Source organism: Berghia stephanieae, chromosome 11 (genome assembly GCF_034508935.2).
Source record: "Berghia stephanieae isolate SIO BIC M18660-M18661 chromosome 11, UCSD_Bste_1.3, whole genome shotgun sequence".
NCBI lineage: Eukaryota > Metazoa > Mollusca > Gastropoda > Nudibranchia > Aeolidiidae > Berghia > Berghia stephanieae.
Window position 1 is genome coordinate 38,754,513 of NC_088370.1, and position 14,234 is coordinate 38,768,746.

The 14,234-nt window shown below is 35.9% G+C and overlaps 1 protein-coding gene across 5 annotated transcripts in view; it reads left to right on the top strand.

The window, feature by feature from the left end:
• LOC144956460 (neuroglian-like) overlaps positions 1 to 14,234 on the top strand; it is a 34,252-nt gene that overhangs the window by 7,940 nt on the left and 12,078 nt on the right. For all 5 annotated transcript variants that reach the window (XM_078886964.1, XM_078886966.1, XM_078886968.1 and 2 more), the window contains 5 exons: positions 706 to 908; positions 4,198 to 4,341; positions 7,730 to 7,870; positions 10,282 to 10,372; positions 12,699 to 12,801. In XM_078886964.1, the coding sequence (XP_078743090.1) occupies positions 706 to 908; positions 4,198 to 4,341; positions 7,730 to 7,870; positions 10,282 to 10,372; positions 12,699 to 12,801 (682 nt within the window). The remainder of the gene's footprint in view (positions 1 to 705; positions 909 to 4,197; positions 4,342 to 7,729; positions 7,871 to 10,281; positions 10,373 to 12,698; positions 12,802 to 14,234) is intronic.

Here is a 14,234-nt window from a genome sequence, read left to right on the forward strand (position 1 = left end):
CAATTATTGTCATTAATGGGCATTGTAAATGTGACCTGTCATCTTAAAAAGGCAATATGTTGGATTACAATTTATGTTGAAAAATTAGATCTTACGTCAAAATCACTGAAATCACAAACATTTTAACTCGACGCTCTTTGAAATGGAATGGCACTCATCCAAGTTAAAGAAGCACAAAAAGTGCTCTCAAGTTCCATAATTGAAACATAAAATTCTGTTGTATGTGCCATGTACATGCAAACATAATTCCTTTTTTAAAGTAGGTCATAAATTTTAAGGTTCATTATTTTTTATTTTCTTTTTCTGATATTGTCACATGGTCATAGTACATATTGATTATTATCTCTAACTCACTCAGAATACTGCCGCTCAGTGGCTCAGCAGTATGAGGTCTCATCATGTCAAGCAATGATAAGCATGGTCAGTGGCTGGATGGGTGACAGTGATCGTGGAAAGTTCTGGTCCCAACATTCTGTCCTTGGATTAAGCACTTAACACATATTACCCCACTCGAGTGAGGTGTGAATGAGTGCTTGACTCTAGGTTGTTAGTACAAAGGTGCCTTACAGATGACTGGTATTGTATGAAATGGAAATATTGTTCCTTATAGCCTGCTAGGGAAATAAATGAAAGATTGTGAAGCACATCGGACATGGTAAATCTGGAAATGCGTAATATTAATGTTCTTTTTTTTTTTTTTAATAGAATTGCCTGGTACAAAGATGGTAAACAACTAACCCCCAAAGGTGTCATGAGGGACAAAAAATTCCTAATAGCGAGAGATGGTCTTGTACTATTGAGGTTCTTTTCAGAGGACAATGGTTACTTTCAATGCAGAGCAACCAATCGTCTTGGAACCTCCTTGTCAGAGATCTTAAACATCCAATTGGACGAAATACCAAAGTCAAGTAAGTTTGGGTTTTTTCAATATAAAGATATAGTGAATGTAAAGTTGATAGTCATTGTTACCTTGTGACCCACTGGCTCAAAATGGTAACAATATGTCAGGGCCACTAAGATAATGATAACAAATAATAATAAAGTTTATTTGTATAGCGCCCAATCCCGTTGACAAAACAGCTCTAGGCGCACAAAATTGTAAAACATCATTAAAAACATTTTTGTACACACACCCATTTATACATGTACACGCACATTCACACACCCTCACAAAGACATGCACATTCGCCAAAACGTACATATGCATACAGTGACGTTAGTTAAAAAGATAGTTAAAAATGAATAGAATATATGGTCAAAAATATGACACTGAAGGCCTATTTAGAGATAGTGGTCGGACTCAGTGGTCAGCCCTTACAGAGAAAATCGCATGCTCAAAAGAATGATTTCGTGTATCGAGGGAGGAAAGTCTGGCACAATGGGAAAATTATCCATCCCTACAGGCTGATCGGTGAAATCATGCTGTGCTTGATTTCTTGCGAGCCAATCCCATTCACCCGCCATTGTCAGACTTGGAAGATTGACATTTACAGCATTATGGCTCAGATGAGGGAGATTTTTTAACATAAACATGGGTGCAAGAGTGCCGGCTACAGCCGGCCTGCCGGCCGATTAGATTACCGAAAAAAGCGTCGCCGGCTTTTTGCAATTTGAATAGGACTGTGATAGGACACTTTTTTAATTTTTTAGTTTATTTTTGTATATTTTAAAATTGTGCAATTTGTGACAAGAAACTTAACAAATTCCTGCATTACAACCTTTGGATTAAACATACAACAATTGTGGACTACTATTATGAAGACTAGATGCTGAGAACAAGACTTCAAATGACGAGGAAAGTCCGTGAATCTTGCAGGCTTTTTCAGATTATATGTCTGGTCATAAGTAGACTTGCAGGCTTTTTGAGGTCCAGTTGCTTGCACCCATGCATACATTTTAAAAAATTTTGTGAGTAATAATGGCAAATTCGTAATCATCGACTGCAAGTTGGTAAAATCTACATGTACAGATCACATTTCATCACTTAGATTAGACAATTAAAGAAAATATTTATATTGATTATTGAGGAAAATGATGCTATCAAACCGAGGGCATGGAGATGTGGCATTCATTATAGCAATCCTGCAAAATGCAGGATAAGCTGAAAGAAGAGGATTTAATTGATTTTTATTTCAAGTCAATTTGCTACCAAATTGGCACATCTCATATTTAATTAGGTACCATAAGAGAAAATTTATATATAATCAAAACGGGTGTCTCTTTCTATGTTCATAAAGTATACTTAATGCAATAGAAAGTGCTTTTTGAATTTAAAAAATCCTTTCATAGATAAGAGAATGAGAGCAAATTCATTTTTTTAAGAACTAAGAATATTTTTGCCAACTGATGTAAGAAAATATTCCAGCTGTAACTTAGCACCAAAAGGATTTATCATACTTGTGAAACATATTTTAAAGCATGACCAGAAAATTAAAGATTGCAAGATTTGAACTACTCATAATTTTTTTTCATAATCTACAGTCAGTCCAAATTCAAGAAAATACTCGCTAAAGCATAACAAAATAGCATATTCTATCTGTTAAATAAAAAATGATCATGCAAAATGACATGTAATTCACATCAACTGGTGGACAATACTCCAGGTAAACGGTCCAATTTTTTTGTAAAATAAAGAAGTTAACATAAGGAAACACGCAATTTTGCGCATTGACATAAAAATAGTTATCATTAAAATGCAGAACAATTTAGATATCTCCTGAAGTAATGCAGATAGAGAAAAAATATTACTTTATAGTTTGTTAAACTTAATCTATGAATTGCATTATTATAAGCTTATAAAAATAAAAGCACTCTTAAAATTTGCTTTAATCGATGGCAGAACAAAGTAACATATCATTCACTTACTCACAGTTTAGCCGTGACACACAGTTTTTCATGTTATTCGAAAGCATCTTGGTGCAGCTTTCCGATTATGATCATGCTGGTGTAGAGGGTTATGAGCCAAGATGTCTTCATCGTACCAGTTATATTCAACAGATGGTCACAAGACTTTAACATAATATTATATGAACACATTTTTACCAGTTTTAAGTTCCAGTACTGTTACAAACATCCGGAAAGAACACTAGAGTAATGTCCAAATCGTTTCACATTTCAGTTTTATCTGTTTGAAATTTATACTTCTCAATTCAGCACTTTGTGGGTAAAAAAGAAACATTGTATAGTTTGTAATACTCTTCAACAGTCGTAACGTCACTTCCCTTGTATTGACCCATGGTAACTTAGTAACTGGCTCTATTTTATCGGAACAATGGCGGATGCCCTTATTAAATATTTCGCCGACGAGCATAAAAGCAAATCCAGAGGAGAAAAAAAACACAAATCTGTTCATGTTTTGACTTTTACACATTCTGATCACAAGACATATAAAAAGTTCTAGCCAGCATGAAGAATAAAAAGTACAGATTTTCTTTGTTTAGAACCACGATGGCCACTGTTGCTGGGCGACATGACATCAGACTATTGAATCCAATTAGTATGATGCAATGGTCAAAATAGAATTAATTAATTAAGGGTGATCATTTTAACCACTCGAGATTCCTCTATGGGTCGTTTAAAACAAAAAGTTGACCTTCAAACTTATAAGGAGTCGTATAACTCAATGTTTGTAGCTTGAAACAGACCCTAACAATTGTTTGCTTCCTTTGAATAGAGCACAAGTCTGTCTTAAAGTTATCATCCACTTGATGTAAAACTCGGCTACCCAATTACTGCTGGATGTAGAGACATTCTTAAAAATACCAGACTTGACTCAGATTGAAAAGTAGTCTGTTTATTTATGAGGGGAGTCCTTCAACCTATTGTGCACCATCCTCCTTTTCCAAGTGATACTAAGCTGCTAGGAGCTATAAACTTTTAAAAGAAATGAACAAAAATGGTTATTACAGTTTCGCAAAAGAACAAAATACCTAACATGGAACATTTCAGACTCAAAGCCCTTCTTCAACGAATAACAAAATCAGAAAAAAACAACACATCCCTTAAGATTCAAACAGTTGGCAGCAAAGTATTTGACACATCCTGTCAGCAACTACCACCTCGTTCTGAATTTTTCTACTTTTCTGGTATGTCAACATGCTTTAAAGGTTTCACAAACACACCATCAAAGTCTTACACTCAAAGTAAATTGATTAAATTTCCTTTATAGCTGCTTTCATTGCATTTGTCTCATCTTAGATCTTTCGACACACGTGAACTATTCAGCAGTAGAGACTCAGCCATTTTACCTTCCTTGCGATATAAAACCTAAAACTAATTCAAGGTATAAATGCCAATTTAAAGGTGTCAATATGAACAGCAGGATAGGGGCAGATTTAAAGGGTAAGTTTTTCTTCAAATTTCCTATTCAAAATGATAATATTGTCGATATTTTTGTAGAAAAGTAGAAGGAGCAAGGATGCATGAGAACTAAACAGAGAAAGGGAATAATTGCGATAATTTGGTGTAAACCCGAGAGTTAATTGGAACAGCACTCACTTCTTGATAGAGAGAAAGAGATCCAAAGGAATGGATATTTCACCTAGGTTGTCTTAGACCTATATTTAAGTTAATTACAGTGATTTTTCTCTGCATTCACATAATTTTGAATTTCGTGGTGATCAGCCAACTTTCATTGATTTAAAAAAACAAATCTTAGTGAGAATTGTAGCATGTGTAAAAGAAATAACATAAGAACTTGAGAACTTTCAGTTTTTACTACAGTTGTATATATGATTTAAAAAAAAATAAAATTGAGCTTTATATTGCGCAATATCCACTAAATGTGCTCAAAGCTCTGTACAAGGAGTCCCTGGTCAACAGCAACATTTAAAATGTAGGACGGAACATGACGCCTGTTTGGCGATATTACAAATTTTCGGACAATGACAACGCTGTTAACGGCCAGGTACTCATTTTACACCTGACTACGGTGAGAGAATGTGAGTAAAGAGCCTTTTCCAAAAGTCTCAAGTATGCGCCGAGCGCGAGGCTCGAACTAGTGCGGGGCGGTCCTTGGCAAGCTTAAGGACCACGGCCCTACGGTCCTTGGGAAATGAAGACCGCAAGGACCGGTCCTTTTCGACATTGAACATTCCTGAGAGACTGTTGGAAATTCGAACCGGTTTGACCTTTGAGACCGTGGGATTGTTCATTCTTGAACCGTTAAAGACCGCTACACGATGAAAACCGTGGTCTACAGGAGTAAAACACACGGAGTAGTCACACTCATTTCAAATTGTAACCTAATTAGAGAAGAGGGGTGATGCCTTCTTTATTTGCTCACCGTACTTCATTGTTACTTCGATAATTTAATAAAATTTGAAATTTATCCCCATTAACGGAGATAATGGCATCGCCCAAGGCGTTGATCGAGTTGTTCGTGGCGTTGATACACACACACAACTCCTACCCACCCCCCCCCCCCCCTCCCCCCCCCCACACACACACACATTAGAGGGCAGCGAGCATTGAAGAGTTAGAGAGAGACGTGAAGTTATAATAAGAGGGGGTGGATGAGGTGATAAGAGGGGTCGATGGTGACTTTTTGCCAGATCCAACAAACTCAGCTACCCATTCATTGCTGAGTAGACAGGGATTCAGAAAAAAATCGACTGCACCCGGGATCGATCTCTGGCCCTTTGCGTATAAAGAGAGTGCTCTATCAACTGAGCTATCGGGGTCCCCAAATATTCTATTGGACTTTTTTAAAATTCAGACGTTATAACTGGGTTTTTTGGAAGGAAGAAACTAATGAAACTCATATTATTTGATTAGTAAAAACACCAAACGAAATTTTAATATTATTGTATTATTTTAAATGACAACACTGCCATAGAAAGGAGTGGTGACAAGAGATGGACAAAAGAAAACAAAAAATCGGATTTGCTACTTGCTAGGTTCGACACACACACACACACACACACAAACACACACATCTTTTGTAGTCACATACATTTCAAACAATAACCCATTAGAGAAGAGGGGTCATGCCTTCACCATAGATCATTGTCATTGCGATCATTATGGTGTAGTAAATTTTGAAATTTACCCCGTATAATGGAATCGTCCAAGGCGTGCGCCTCCTGTTCCCCCCATCTCACACACGAAAGGGCGGTTTGCGGAGTGGAGGTTGGTGGTCGTCTGCCTGTATGGTCATCTGTGTCGTTTAGTGTATGGCAAAGGGGGGTGGGTGCGATTAATTAAGTGGGATGGGTGGTGATTGGTGGAAGATAGGCAACCAAAGCAACGAATCACTGGGAGGTAGTAGGCTATGGCGCGAGACCGTAGGACCGTGGTCCTTGCAAGGACCGCCCGCACTAGTTGAAAGGTGATAAGAAGTGAGGACCGCCGCCGGTCTTCCCCTATGGGACCGGTCTTCGGTTCACAGCTAAAAGACCGTCGGACCGCGGTCCAGACCGGTCTTCAGCGCGGCACTAGCTCGAACCCAGGACCTTCCGATCCGAAAGCGAGTGTCATACCACTAGACCACATAGCCGATTTCAGTGTTACTTTGTTATTGCTGTGCTGATGGAGGGTTTGCACCGGAAATGTCCATTTTTTCTACTCTTTCCATCCAAAGCCTTTTCATTAGACACACTTTTGTAAATTTTGTCAACTTGTAACAAGCGCCTCATATGGAGGCAGGCGTGTTTGCTATTGTGTGTACTCTATTGCACATTCAAATAGTCTCACAATCACTAGTGAAATCACTTATAACGCACCATGATTATTACAGCACCATCATCCTTACCTCAACTACCATAGCATCTTCAACCCAACTCCACCAACAAATCCATCATCATTATCATTTCCACTGCCAAAAGTGGTATTTCAACCCATTTTATTTATCTGTCATCTGCATTTTTTGCCAAATTGGGACCTAAAATTTGCCAGAATTTGCCCAAAAAAAACCCCCAAAATTTGCCAAGAAATTTGCCAAAAAGACCAAATTTTGCCAAGGAGAACTAAGCGTTTCAGTAAAAAATTAACACGCGATACAGAAAAAAATATATAAAAGACAATTTATTACATTTAAGAAGGCTTTATTTATTAATTTACACAATAGCGTTGTTACAAAGATTTTAAAGGATCATTATCCGTAGAGAGTAGTTTCCCTTGGTTTGGGCCCAGGCAAAGCTGCAACATTTCTCAAGTTTCACACTTTTTTTTTTTCGTTATTCTGTTTTCACTTCTTTTTTTTTCCCAAAATTTGCCACGATTTGCCAATTTTCCCAAAATTTGCCACGATTTGTCAATTTTGGGAAATTTGCTAAAATTTGCGGATCGCCCTGATATTTGCGGCCGCAAAAAATGCAGATGACAGATTTATGTTATTTATTTTAGCAGTAGTTTTTTTCTTTTCCTTGAGTTAGATATAAGACCTGCCAAATATTACGAAAAATTTGTAGAATTACAAAATTTTGGCTCCGATTTCAAAAGCTCATGAGCATCCCTAAGATTAAAAAAAAATATTAAAAATGAAAGTTGAAGCCAGACTACATTGATTTTAAGGATTTTGAAGTGCTATTTAATCTTTGTAAGGGTAAATGTTCATTTTCAAAGTTAACAATAGCAACTACAATTTTTATCTCTCAAAAATTACGAATTTTTTGATTTTCAAGTTGGCAGGTCTTATATTCCTGCATAGTCTTAAAACAAAACAAAGCTTTACGTTTTTAAGAAATAAAAGATTTAATTAAAAAACAAGCAGAAAAACATTGTGTTTTAGGGGGACTTCATTTTGCCTATGTCAGCATGGAAGATAACGGTACATACAAATGTGTCTTTATGAAGCCAGGGGGCTGTTATACCTCGTGTTCCTATCCATCTAGAGAGATCATTGTCAAAGAATGGAACTCTACGGACAAAGGTAAAAAAAAAAAAAAATAATAAAAATAGATATAGATGTAAAAAATTAACTTTAAATTTAAAAAGATAAAAAAATTTTGAACTTTATATAGCGCAATATCCACTAAATGTGCTCAAAGCGTTTTACAAGGGGTCCCTGGTCAACAGCAACATTTAACATGCAGGACGGGGCATGACGCCTGTTTGGCGATATTACAATTTTTCGGACAAAGACAACGCTGTTAACGGCCAGGTACTCATTTTACACCTGAGTACGGTGAGAGAATGTAAGTAAAGAGCCTTTTCCAAGGACTCAACTATGCGCCGAGCGCAAGGCTCGAACCCAGGACCTTCCAAACCGAAAGCGAGTGTCATACCACTAGACCACATAGCTGCACAATTTAAAACTCCTTTTATTCGTCTTATCTTTTGGGACTACTTTGAAAAAAAAAGACCACGACAATCCAGGCAGTCAGTCACATCGCAGCGCTGCAAAGTTGGAAATAATGAAAATGTTGCTGCTTAAAATCTTGAAGGAATAAATAACGATAAGTAATGAAATGTAAGCTTCAATTTATTGAACGAAGACAGATAACATGTGGACATGTTGGGTTTCCCTTTATCAACAAAACACGAAGACTGAAACACTAAACACGAATGAGAGATGGTGAATGGTGTAGTTAAGGAGTCCTTCAGCCCATGGAGCCGGAGTTTATCCCGGTTTCTATAGCGTGAAGCAGACAATAGCAATTACTTACTACTCTTTGGATAGGATGTTTATCTATTCATTAATTGATTTTTTTTTTTTTTTTTACTTTGGCTTGGTGAGATTAGTTCGAGGCAGCTGTGTACAAGGTAAAAATTAGTTCAAGGAAGGAATGGAATGATAACAAAGAATAAGAAAAAATTTGGGATATCCGAATGAGTTTGAGAAAACTGTGTCTTCACAGAAACCATACTTGAGTGTATATGAGCTTTTTATATTACGCAATACCCACTAAACATGTTCAAAGAGCTTTACAAAGGGTCCCTGACCAACAGCAACATGTAACATGTAGAACGACACATGAGGCAATATTACAATTTTTTCGACAGATATAACGCTGTTAACTCATTTTACACCTGAGTACGGTGAGAGAATGTGAGTAAAGAGCCTTTTCCAAGGACTCATATATGCATCGAGAGAGGCTCGAACCCAGGACCTTTGGATCCAAAAGCGAGTGAGGTATGGCATATAAAAAGGAACACTTTAACCCACTCCTTTCCACCCATAGGAAAATCGTCACATTCGTTACGATACAACCAACATTTTTCTTATTCAAATTTATTTAGTACATCATAAAAATTAAAGAAAATGTGTGTTGTAGATGTTTTGCTAAAGAAGTTATGTATGGCAAGAACTTACTGCTATTGTTTTTGAGTAATAAAAAATCAATTTTTGTGTTAGTTGGGTGTGACGTTATGGGGAAAGTCCTGCAAATGGCTGGTAAGAAGAGAGTTAAGTTCAAAGTGTCATTCAGCTAACAAAAGTCTTTCTGGATAAAATGTGTTGTATTACCAATTTTCTTGTGTTTGTGGTTACACCACAAAAATCCCTCAATTCTTTTGTCAAAAGAAGAAAATTATCTTGGTTTGGACTGCTTCTCGCCATGACACATTGGTTAAAAAAAAAACAAAAAAAAAACATAATAATGCAAGGGACCTTCTAGGACAGCTGAAGGAGAGGACGTCATACAAAACGCTGGATTGATAATGTAAAGGAATGGACAATATGGACATCCCAACACTAATAAATAAAAGTTGAGGACAGACCTGGATGGAGAGAGAGCCTTTACTGCAAACATCATCTCTCAAGTCTCCTCTAGAATCACCTCGGTGAGGTGAGGTGGTTGTTGGAAGAACGATAATGAGCTCTTAACTTTTCCTGTTACATTTTGTTTTGTTTACTTTTTCAAACTGTTTGCTGTACTTATTTTTATTTCATACTTTTACTTTTACCTTAGATAGTAAAACCCAACACTATTATTGCTTTGCAATGATTTTTTCTTCTCTTCATTATATTAATCTCAAAAAGTAAGATAGAAATGCTATTCATTTTGTCAAAGTAATACTAAGCTGCAAGAAGCTGTGGACTGTAAAACGTAATAAACATAAAGGAATATAACAGCTTCAAAAAAGAACAAAATACAATATTCGGATTGTTTCAGGTTCAAAACCTTCTTCGGCCAACAAAACAAAATACATTACAAAAAAAAAAACAGATTGACTACGTTTTTTAGTAATGTATTTACGTTTTTAATTTTTTTGTTGTTATTGGCTGAAGACGGGGTTTAAATTCGAAATGTTCCAATTCCATGTTTGGTATTTTGTTCTTTTTTGTTTTTTACTTTATGATATCAGCTTATTCAACAATACCATGTGGGTTTTTTTCAGTTGACTTCAAGCCAAAGTTGTCCTACAGTGTCAGTAATGTAAAGGCGTTGATTGGACATAAGACTGTCCTTCAGTGTTTCTTCTCTGCAAAGTAAGACAATAATCAAGGAGCAAAATTTATTTTTAAAGAGGATTTCAGTAACTTGATTTATATGTTAGTGTTAGTGTTATCATTTCTTTTTAATACCAACAAAATGCAACTCAATAACAATTGACAATTGTAGTAGCTCACTAATGAAAGAGGGTAAGTATGTAGGAACAGTACCAGACTCCTTCTTCTTCTTCTTCGTCTTCTTCTTCTTCTTCTTCTTCTTCTTCTTCTTCTTTCTTCTTCTTCTTCTTCTTTTCTTCTTCTTCTTTCTTTTCTTCTTCTTCTTTTCTTCTTTTTTCTTCTTCTTCTTCTTCTTCTTCTTCTTCTTCTTCTTCTTCTTTCTTCGGTTGGCCTCTTCTTATTGCGTGCCCAAGTTGTTACTAAGCACATTTTCAGTATGACATCATTATATATATTGTAGGATTCTTTTAACTCACTCAACCCAAACACCGACTATATCCGTGGTTTACCCGGGTTACTTTTACCCCATGCCCATTTATTACATTTTTCTGAGACAAATTATAGGCGTATTATCAAAGCTAATGTTTTTAGTTTTTTGCATGTTAATATAGTAGTTGAATAAAACTATCTATGTACATGCTCATTTTTCATACATTTTTTTTTTTAATTTTGAAAAGTAGCAAAAATCTCTAGGATTGAGTGAGTTAAAATGATTCAAAGGTTCAACCCCATCTTCTGTGAGGTTATTCCAAAGACAAACCAGAAAGAAAATTTCAGTGTAGCTCTGAAATCTCGAACAAGTTGGCTATTTGTTTGAGATTTCAGTGTTGAGTATTTTACCAAAAAAAATATGAAAAATGTAAAAGGGGGAGGTAAACATGGGTGGTTTTGATAAGGTCTCATTATAATGAAGTGCAGCGTTTAGTCCATCTTGTTTTATTCAACGGAATGGCTATTGGTCAGTACTTACCATCAGGTGCTGGTTCCTGCTGGTCAGTACTGACAAACAGGTGCCAGTGCCCAGGGGTCAGTACTGACCAATAGGTACTGGTGCTTATTGGTCAGTCCTGACCACAGATAAGTGAGAGGTCCATGGTACTGCTGAGCCACGGGCGTTGATGCCTGCACTGACGATGCCAAAACTATGAAATAATGACATTTTAAAAAAGAACTTGTTCTGCAACAAATAAATCCGCATTTCCTGTCCCATGCTAGTCACAGATTTTGTCGGTTTACGTGAGATTTGTTTTATAAATTTATCAATTAATTAAGTGAAATTTTTCAATCCTGAGAAAAAGACCAAATTTGGTGTTGAAACGCCAAACTGGCGGCCTTGTATTTCGGTTCATTGTTTCCATCGCGCATGCTCACTGATAAGTGACGCATTCAAGGTTTTTATCTAGAGCTGAAAGTGAAAGCTCTTTCATTGTCTCTTTCTTCATCCATCATTTTCCATTCGAAATTTGGCTTGCTCGCATCTCACTGAGACAGGAGAAAGGTACAGATGGAACTCGCTGCTCCCTGAAGAGGGGGGGGGGGTATTTTGCTGTTTATTCTTTTTAATTTCATACAGTATCAGTCACCTGATTGGCTTCCTTTTTGTACTTATACTAATACTCTTACAATATCTGTCGCTGCCTAAAGCCAAGTACTCATTCACACCTGTTGAAATATTTGATGTGTGTTAGCGCAATACCTAAGTAAGGACACAGTATTGGGTCCAGAATTTTTCCACAATCACTCACCCATCCAGCCACTAGCCATGCATAACTTTGCTTGATTATTGTGGCAAGACTAGACACCATACCACTGAGCCATAAATAGAATTAAAAAAAAAAAGACTGGTCATAGCACGCTAGCCTAGTCTGCTGATATATAAAAGACATTCAAGGTTGTTGATTTCTTTTGTTTGTTTTTTTTTTCATTTGTTTACAGATTCTTGAATTTCTTTTCACCACTAATTTTGACAAATTTGATATGGTGTCTTTATGAAATGATCATTCATAGGCCTCTAAGAGATCTATAATTAACTATGTTGAAATAATGAAATTTTGTTGTTTGTTTGTTTTTGTTTTTGTTTTTTTTTTTTTTTTGTTGTTTTTTTTTTTTTTTTGTTTTTGTTTATTTGTTGTTGTTTTTTTTGTATTTTTGGGGCGTGAGGGGTTGTTTTCTATGGGGGGTTTTTTATTAAGAAAAAAATTATTTGTTTCTTTTTGAAAAATGTGCTTTATAAATCTCAAATATTTTGTAAACAAAGGAAACATTATACACTTGGTATCATAAACCTATTTATATATCGGAAGAGGATAATGTTGAACATAATAAAAGCATGAACATTCTTTCATTTTTTTAAAAAAAACTCCAGACCACCAGCCACCATAACTTGGAAGTATTCCAACAATGAAGTCATCAAAGAAGATTCAAAATTTAAAGTTACCGATTTTGGGCGTAAATTAATAATTTCTCAGGTATGAGTTTTTTTTAAAATTCAAATATTTGCCGTTTTTCTAGTTCCGATATTCCAAATTACAAAAAGTCAATTGTGCCTCTGTCTTAGAAAAGCATGGATAAGAGGCAATCTGTTGAAAACCATTAACCTGTATTGCCAATTTTTTTTTTTTTTTTTCAGTTTGTGAGTGTAATCAATGCACGAGAGACAATCCATGTTTTACTCTTCACTGTATGAATGCTTGTATTGATTATATCCCTAGTACATCATGCTATTTAACGTGAGTTGATGAGTTAAAAGACAGTCCAGTCCTGAGTATGTTGTAGAAATCATCTTTCCTTATTCGAGCTTTTTATTTATTCTATAATATGAGAGCAAAACTACTTTGTAACCATCTCCTTGGAGCATCACCTACTTCTTTGCATGTTGTTGCATCACCCAGGTCACTACAGTAGGTTCTGAGGGTTGCCTTCTTCACATTCAGACATTCATAAAAAGAACTAATTGATGGTTCCTCCATTACCTTTTGTTTTGCTATGTCTGTAGGCTATTAATATGAATGCATTTATAATATTATCTTAAAGTATGAGTCCCGAGTTATTCAAACAATATACAGTGCTTGCGCCTTTAAAAATCACCTCACGTATCGTATATTTCATTCAAACTAGTCAAATAAAAATTTCAATGGTTCTATTTTTACTCAAAAATGTAAAAAAAAACAAAAAACATAACATTGAACCAACAACCCATAGCCAACTTAAGTACTTACCTTTCACAGAGTTTTAACAGGTATCTAGTACGTGAGGCGGGGTCAAGAGGTCATTCACTCCTCATCAATGCTACAGTGGATTTTACCAATATAAATAAATTACCAACACTTTTAGAAAAGTTTGAACTTTATGTCGGTATCAAAATCAAACACTCTATCATTAAGATCATTTTCTTTGAGATATTGCTTTTATTTTTTAGTGTGTGTAGGTGTGTGTGTGTGTGTGTGTGAGTATAAGAGAGTGGGGGAGAAAGAAATAGAGAGAGGCGAGGTTTGCATATTTCGTTAATGAAGGACAAAAGACGATTGGTTTTTAACTGTAAAAGTCACTCTATTGTCTCTGTAGTCTCATTTATGTGCGACATATTTTTTTGCTGTTTCCATACTGTACAGAACAGGGCTGCTAATGTTGATCTGTTGCTGTTCTTTATTCTCTTTTCAGTTTTCAAGAAGGTTGAGCAAACATTGCAATTACTAACTGAATTATTTTTATTGTATTCCGACCAGATGTGGTGACTATGCATGACTAGTTGCTGTTGTCAATGCTTTCTCCCATCTTTGCTTTTAACAGCATTGTCTCTGTCTGAAAAAAAATTTGTAATATCACCTAACAGTTGTCATGTCTCGTTCTACATGTTATGTGTTGCTGTTTGTCAGGGACCTTTGTAAAGCAATTTGAGCAT